The sequence below is a fragment of the Neophocaena asiaeorientalis genome, unplaced genomic scaffold (genome assembly GCF_003031525.2).
Source record: "Neophocaena asiaeorientalis asiaeorientalis breed wild unplaced genomic scaffold, Neophocaena_asiaeorientalis_V1.1 scaffold150, whole genome shotgun sequence".
In the NCBI taxonomy this organism is placed as follows: domain Eukaryota; kingdom Metazoa; phylum Chordata; class Mammalia; order Artiodactyla; family Phocoenidae; genus Neophocaena; species Neophocaena asiaeorientalis.
The window spans coordinates 16521393-16529930 of NW_020176571.1; the positions used below are offsets into that span (position 1 = coordinate 16521393).

The 8538-nt window shown below is 40.9% G+C and overlaps 1 protein-coding gene across 1 annotated transcript; it reads right to left on the bottom strand.

Annotated features, from left to right (window-relative positions):
• Positions 1-341: 341 nt before the first annotated feature.
• Positions 342-7856, bottom strand: KCNJ8 (potassium inwardly rectifying channel subfamily J member 8). The gene is made up of 3 exons (XM_024733308.1): positions 7638-7856; positions 6365-6805; positions 342-1412 (listed from the first exon to the last, which is right to left on the bottom strand). Exons 2-3 carry the CDS (start codon positions 6736-6738, stop codon positions 512-514), a joined length of 1275 nt encoding a protein of 424 aa, XP_024589076.1. The 5' UTR covers positions 6739-6805; positions 7638-7856; the 3' UTR covers positions 342-511.
• Between the last annotated feature and the right edge of the window lie 682 nt (positions 7857-8538).

Sequence of the window (8538 nt, forward strand, 5' to 3'; positions counted from 1 at the left end):
AGTTTTTGTCTCAGTCTTCTTACCTGGTGCAGTTAAAAAAAAAAAAAGAGAGAGAGAGAGAGAGAGAGAAAGAGAGAAAGGAAAAACACAGTTTTGGGGCCCCCTGCCCATTCTATCACATTTCAAGAGTGAACAATAGAAACAGAGACAACTGTGGTGTCACCCGCTAAGTATTTCATAAAGCATCATCCCTTGGTCCACTTTCATATTCAAGGTCTATTACTATTAATGTAATTCTTGGGTTTCAAATTGAGAGAAATGAGAGCATTTCCCCTACATAACTTAAGCCTATCTCTGCGAATACTGCATGGATGAAACAAGTGAGTCAAGAACCCTCCTCCTTGTGTGTTACTGTTTATTGACACAGAAAGTGCTGCTGTTGGAATATGCATATCATTTAGTGCATTAAGATAAAGAAGGACAAATTATTGTGTTCCAGCTCTGTTTCAGTCTGTGCCCTGTAGAAACTCTTCAACAACTTATCAAAGACTTTCTGGGGGTTGTGTTGTTGTCAGGATTCCGACGTGTTCTGATTTCCTTCTGGAGTCATAAATTGCACCTTGGGCACCATGAGGGATGAATTGTTCCGGCGGATGGAATTATTCCTCCTCATGGAATTGTTTCTTCTCATGGAATTGCGCTTCCTCAGAGAATTCTGGTGGGACAGTTCACTCTTCTGGAGGGTTTGGATGAGAATGGAAGGCTTTTCGTCCAGCTCTCGGGCGCTGCATCTCGGAGCCGCTACTTTCACGGTGTTGCCAAATTTGGAGTAATCCACGGAATACACGCCTTCCTCCTCGGTTACGATGGACACGAAGCGATGGCCCCATTGGATCTCCTCAGCGATGTAGGAGGTTCTCGCTTGGGTGGTAATGCCAGTAGTTTCGACCACTCCTTCCAGAATCACGATGACCTCCAGGTCTTGGTTGGCAAGGTCAGTGGCGGAGATATCATACAAGGGGCTGCGCTTGTCAATCACGTGGCAGATGATCAAAGGGGCCACCAGAAAAATGTTATTACTCTCAAGGGGGTTATCAACGGGAATGTCTAGTTGGTGAATAGGCACCACCTCCCCTTCGGGTGTCGTGGTTTTCTTGACCACCTGGATGCGCACCGATGCACTAATGATCATGCTTTTCCTTAGGTCGCCCACACGGAACATGAAACACAGTTTGCCATTTCGGACCGCGATCACCGCATGGCGGCTGAAAATCAAGGTTTCCGCCCTTCTGTGAGCCTGGGCTGTTTTCATGAATATGCAGCCCAACATGACTGCATTGATGATCAAACCCACAATGTTCTGGAGAATCAGGACTGTGATGGCCAGAGGGCATTCCTCTGTCATCATTCTCCCGCCAAACCCAATTGTCACTTGAACTTCAATGGAGAAGAGGAAAGCAGAGGTGAAAGACCTGTAAGAAATGAGACCAGAAAACAATGCCATTGTATCAGATTTTGAATCACGAAATAACAGGCTAAGTTGAATTTTGCGTTTTCTTCCTCTAAAGGCTACTTTTTTAAAAAAAATTTATGAACGTATAGTTGCTTTACAATGTTGTGTTAGTTGTTTCAGGTGTGCAGCAAAGTGAAATATATATATATGTGTATACACACACACACATTCATATTCTTTTTCAGGTTCTTTTCATTACAGGTTCTTATAAGATGTTGAGTATAGTTCCCTGTGCTATACAGTATATCCTTGTTGGTTATCCATTTTATATATAGTAGTGTGTACATGTTAATCCCAAACTCCTTATTTATCCCTCCCTCACCCTTTCCCCTTTGGTAACCATAAGTTTGTTTTCTATGTCTGTGACTCTATTTCCGTTTTGTAAATAAGTTCATTTCTATCATTTTTTAAGATTCCGCATATAAGCGATATCACATGATATTTGTCTTTCTCTGTCTGATTTACTTCACTTAGTGTGATAATCTCTAGGTCCATCCATGTTGCTGCAAATGGCATTATTTCATTCTTTTTATGGCCGAGTAATATTCCATTGTGTGTATATGTCTATATATAGATATAGATATATACACACCACATCTTCTTTAGCCATTCATTTGTCGATGTCCAAAGGCTATTTTTAAAAAATTATTTATTTATTTATTATCTTTGGCTGCGTTGGGTCTTCATTGCTGCGCGTGTGCTTTCTCTAGTTGCGGCGAGCAGGGGCTACTCTTTGTTGCAGTGCGTGGGCTTCTCATCGTGGTGGCTTCTCTTGTTGCAGAGCACGGGCTCTAGAGCGCAGGCTCAGTAGTTGTGGTACACGGGCTCAGTTGCTCCGTGGCATGTGGCATCTTCCCGCACCAGGGGTCAAACCCATGTCCCCTGCATTGGCAGGCAGATTCTTAACCACTGCGCCACCAGGGAAGTCCCATGTCCAAAGGCTGTTAAAGGCTTTTAGAAAGACCATCCACCTTAATGTATCAAATGTCCAGTTCTAAACACAAGCACTTGTTCATTCTCTCCGTCTCTCTCTCTCTCTCCGCATGCATCTACCTCCAGGCTTCTGGGATACACTTCTATTAATGTTTTCAAATCATGTAATGATGGGTCTGTTTATGTGAAAACATTAAAATAATACCTAGACATATTTAGATTTATAGGCTTATTTTACTTTGTGAAATTTTCTTCCAGGTTGATGTCTATTATTTACTGCCTGTCTGTGTTTAAGTGACTTGAGTCATATGGGAAGTACTGAGTAATAAGTGAACTTTTTATTATTTACAACCTTTAAAAGTCGTACTCCCTAACAAACACTGCTTGTGTACCTTATATAGAGAAAGCACAGTGCTAAAGAGTGGTACAAAGCACATCATCCAAAGATACTAGTATTTTTAATTAAAAAAAAACATGTGCCATTTGGAACGAAACATGTTTTCTTACTGATTGTCTCATTTTGTTCTCTAAGTGATCTAGAGAATACTGAAGTTATTAAAGGAAGGATTTGAGGTAGAGGTAGATAAGTGACTGTGTCAAGATTACATAATTAATAAGAACATGAATTCTCTTAATTCTGGCCTAGTCTCCGAAAGAATCACAGGGAAGGGACCAACAAATGTCAGGGTTTTCTTGGGAAGCTCTTTCAAACCGCACTCTCTTGCTTAGCTCAGTGTAAACCCTGATTTGGTAGTTTAGGGTGGACCTGGATAAAACTTTTGAAAAGCTTGCAGATAATTCTGTTTTATCTCCCCTGGTTGAGAAGCACCACATTTGGTTATTCTTATCACTAATTTATTCATTTAACTACAGCTCCTACACCGCTGTGGCTTCTTAATAGAAACAGTCTTAGTCTTGTGTTTGCCCTACACCCCAATTTCAAACTTTTCTAATTTTATAGACGAGAGACCATCTGTCAAAGTATTAGCTGTGTATTAATGCCACACACAACGAGAGACCAAATATTAAATATTTGAATACTAAGTTAAGTACTGCACTTTGGCGGGACACCGTGGATGGTAGGCAAGCACACGCAGGTGATCTTTTTCTATTCAGGTTCATAATCAGGGATTTTTATTTTTTTAATTGAAAGATAGTTGATTCTTCTAATTAACTTTTAAATGGAGTGTGAAAATTGCCTTTCTTACCCCTTTTGTTGCTAAAACGATTCATGGAAAGCAATGATTGCTTTTTGCACTAGCTACACATGAGCTAATACTGAATGATCCAAAAACATGGCAAAGAATAAGAAAAGACCCCAGTGAAGGGGTACGGATACAACATTGATTTCTAATTATACGTGCTTCAGGGAGCAGCGTATGATGAATATGCTCAGATGTTTCATTTTAACGGCTTAAGATATCATTCATGTGCCATATTGTGTATGCTGTTTATTTTATGAAAGAACTTACTTCCAAACATTATATTGTGCAAGACCCAGCCTTTTATGAACACCTGTCATGCTAAACAACCTCAAGAGATGAAAGTGTTTAACTGATCATTTGTTCTTCTACAGAGGGAGTGAGGCTGAATTAGAAGAGGAAATATATTGGTTTATTTTCTGACTCATGTTAGAAAGTCATCCACATGAAAGGGAAAGTGAGCCAGCCTGGAAGGAGAATGTTAAATGTTATTTGGATACACTGGAGAATATTCATTACAATCAGTTGTTTTCGGTTCTGATGACAAGGTGAGACACTGAACTTATGAAAGGAAAGGAAATGCAAAGAAGTAAACATATTATTAGTCATCTTTTAAATCCCTTTTGGGAGAGAATAGAGAATTTTCTGTTTCTATTTTTTTGGTGAAAAAGTATTATGTACGGTTGATTAAGATTAAATTGTATGTTGCATCGAAGTATAAATAGTACCACAATGTTAAAATAAAACCAGTAAGATTTTAACCTTACAGGATGTCCAATAATATTTTTTTAGGTAAGAAGTGCAATTTAAAATGCTAAGATTAAATCAACTATATTTTAATAAAAAATTTTTAAAAAGAAATATGCTTTAGAGAATCATCTAATGAAAAATAAATAAACAAAATGCTAAAACTCTCATACTGATAAAATCAAGTGTGTCTCCTTGTATCTGTGATGCCATTTCTCATAGTGAATTGAATGTTCAAACCAGCAGGAATCCTCAGAACACCTCTTGTTGAATAATAAAAGCTAGCAGTAAAACAGCTTTTAATAACCAGTGCACTCCGTCAAGTTCTTTTACAAAATCATTGAAAATATCTCACTTTTGATGACATATCTTTAACAAATTGCTTAATGACTTTTTTCCCACAGGAAAAGCCATATATTTGTCTTGTGAATAAAATCTGTCCTTTATTTTTCCGAGGTTTATCATTTCTGTTTCTTTTATCTCTTTTTATGTGTATCTACTTCATGTTTATTAAAAATGTACCTTGATAGGAAAATGATTCACCAACATCCGTGCCAATAAATTTCTTAAAGAGAAATATTATAGATAATGATATCTGACCTACATATACCCGTTAAACACAGTATTTTGTTCCTTTATATTTGGTGTACTGATGATCACCTACATTCTTCATCTATATTTTCTTTGAGACAAAAGTCTGTGGCAAGTTTAAGACAAGAAAACAATATCTAACTCGACGGTAAAGGCAGTGGATCGATTCAATTTGTTTTCCTCCTCAAAATCTGAGCTGAAATCTGTGGCATGTGATCTCTACGACAAATACCGCAAGCTCCCTTGATAAGCTGGCATTGCAACTATTCAGGGAATGGAAGGATGGACAAGTTTACAGTCTGAGTTTCTGCTTCTTGCAATGGTACGCTAATTTCATAAGATTTCAGGGTCATCAAAGGTCTTATTCTTTACAGTTTCCTGGAAGAATCGTGCTTGCTCAGTTGCTTTGCTTTATGAATTATGTGAATTTGGAATATTATTGAGAAAAGGTCCTGGAAAAGTTGCTAGCATAACTACTAATGTTTCACTGCAGAGTGCATATTTTTGCAATTGATATTTTACCTTTTTCCATCTGCCAACAAAATACGAGACAAATCACTCCAAGTAAATGTTCTAAGGCCATGTGAAACTATGAGAGGAGAATCACTGAAATCAAATTCACTTTACTTATCTTTGAAATATTTACAATATAAGAGAAAAAAGCAAAATTAGGGCAATCTAGGAACTGTCTTCCTATCCTACTAAAACTTTTAGAGAAAACCACAACACTAAGTCACTTCTACATAATCTCTTCCATTAAAAATTTGGACCAATCTCCATTAAAAAATAATTTTTTTCTAGTTCTGAATCTCAGCGTAACTTCTAATTTTGGAATTCAATGCAAGCAATCAGCTATTTAAGATCATCTTGATAAAGAAGGGCTTATGTTTATTTCATTTCTGGTGGATTAAAAAAATTTTTTTTTTATCTAGAACACCTCTCCACCAGTGTTTTCCCATTTTTCTCATTATTTCTGAAAATGTCACTGGTAAGAGAAGTTGTGGAAAAACATTACTAGCATTTGCACAGTATTTTTTGTTGATCAGAGATATTGCCTTGTGGATGCTGGAACTATGGACAGCAGCTTTTTCAGACTGAAAACTCAGTATGTGGTTTTTCTGAGGAAGGCGCTCTGTGGAATCCTTTGAACCACAACCATTTTAAAATAACTGGTATAATATTTTCAAGGCCAGCTCAAAGGATTGAAGCGCTACATTTTCAAAGACTCGTCATCCATAAAGCTGCATCTGAGAAGATTTTTAATACATTGGATTGGTTTTGTTGTTGTTGTTATGTTTTTACTTTTTTGCTTCTGAAGGTACTGAAACAAACTCTTTAGTTCACTTGCAACAAAATAACAGAGTGAAGAGAGAAAGGACAGTTTCATCTCTTTTTCTGTACTGTTTTCCACCCCTGCCTCATCCCGCTGCATTCTTACCTGACGTTAGTCACACACACGGTGGACTCCAAGCCACTTTTCTCCATCCCACTTTTCTCCATGTAAGCATAGATGTCCCCGTGGGCAAAGGCCACCAGCCACCACATGATGGCGAAGAGCAGCCAGCTGCAGAGGAACGACATGGTAAAGATGACCAGGGTGTGGCGCCATTTCAGGTCCACCAAGGTAGTGAAGATGTCCTGGAGGAACCGTCCTTGCTCCCGGATGTTCTTGTGCGCCAGGTTGCAGGCCCCGCTCTTGGCGATGAAGCGGGCCTTGGGCAGGCGGTCCCTGATGCGCGGTTTGCGCAGGTTCTCCGCGGCTATGCGCGCCAGCACATACTCCTCGGGGATGATGCTCTTTCTGGCCAACATCGTCCCGTCACCATAGCCAGCCTATGCACCTGTCTCCGACCTGCCTCTCCTTCCCTCGAGACCCGTCCTGCAGGAGGGAAACGAAGATTAAAAACTTTTCCCCCTATTTTCCTCACCTCTTCAGTCCTTGCATGTAGGGGTGTGTCTATACATTCCAGGTGACGTGCAAAGCTAAAGGTATGATCTTATTAATCTAAACACGAGCCTAGTTAGTGCTTCAGTTCTTGGATCCCGGAAAAATTACTTGGTCTGAATCAGAACTGTTTTAATATTCCTTATCGTTTTGAACACATAAGAGCACAGCCTTAGTTAAACAAAACCAAGAGCCTTCCTGTAAACAGCAGGCTCAGTGATAATTCTGAAATTACCCGCGTCTGTAGATTAGTGCAAGGATACCAGCACGCGACGTCTATGAGGAAAATTAAGGCTCTATTTACTAAACTATTCACATGATGCAGCAATATTAAAAGTAAAGAGGGGAAATTCTTTTTCTGTTATTTTTAGAAATAGGCAAAGGCCGTGAGCTCCTGCGTAGTATAAATGTTTCTTGTAATTCGACAAAATAATAATAAGCAATGTGCTATGTAACCTGAAAATTACGTCGAGGTATTTTAAATTTGAAAGAAGTGTGAGTTGCATTTTTTTTTCTTTTAAAAATCCCACTGGAACTCATAATGTAATAGCTTGAAAACTTCTTGACGACGAAGGGATCAAACATACAAGCTGCAGGAAAAACCCCGGACAATAGCCTGCGGGCTGCGGATAGAGTCAATTAAAAGAGTGTGCCCCGAAATTCCATCCGACGCTGTCAACCTCGCCCGTGTTCTGCATTTTCAATCGTTTGCGGGGACGCGTTCAGCCTCCCCCTCCCCTCCGCTTAGAGGAGCGTTGAAACTTACAGACTCTGGCGAGCGGGCGCAGCGGCCGCACCTCCCCGCACACGCCGGCCGACCGCGAGCGGGTCCCTCGCTGTCCCATCTCCGGGCGCGGGAGCGGGGACCGCGACTGCCGGAGGGACAGATCCCGGGGCCGCGCGTCCTAGGGAGAAGAGTTAAAATAATAAAAGGTGCAGTTGAATCTGAACGCGGGGAGGGCTGGAGGGAGGGGGATGGGTGTCGCTCTTCCCCTCCCCCTGCTCGGCTCTATCCCTTGGCCGCTGCCGACGACTGAGGAGAGGCTTGGGGAGAGGAGCTGGGGCGTGATGCTCCACAAATTAGCCTCCCACTTCGGGCTTTGACGCGCGCCAGACCTCTGAGGCCGAAATTGCTGAGATGAGGGAGGGAGGGGGTGGGGGAGAGGCGAGACCCGGGGAGGTAGGGAGCCCGCCGGAGGGAGGGGCGACGGGGGGTGGAGGGCGGGGCCTGTAGAACCAGCCTTTTTCCCAGTAGCTACGACCCCCCGCAGCCAGCGTGACACGCATGTCTTTAAAAGGCTCCCAGCTCCGGGGAGAGAACTTTCTGAGTTCGAGTTCACTGATGTAAAGAGGTTTTTTTTTTTTTAACCTGGGTAGATAACTGTGCTACTTCAGGTTACATGAAACCAGATATAGAGATCAGAAAATAGTCTTCTGACGCATCCAGGCTGCGTGCACACATACTGATTTACATTAAATTTCCGTCTAGTAAGGATGATAAGTGGAAGTAGTGTTCTGAAACCCACTTCGTATTGACATATTTCTTCGCCAGCCGAAGCTGGTTCTCAGGGAATTAGATACACACACAAACACACAACTACGACAAAAAAAAAAAAAAAAAAAAAAAAAAGGGAAAGAAAAAAAACCCACCCTTATTCTTCTAATAC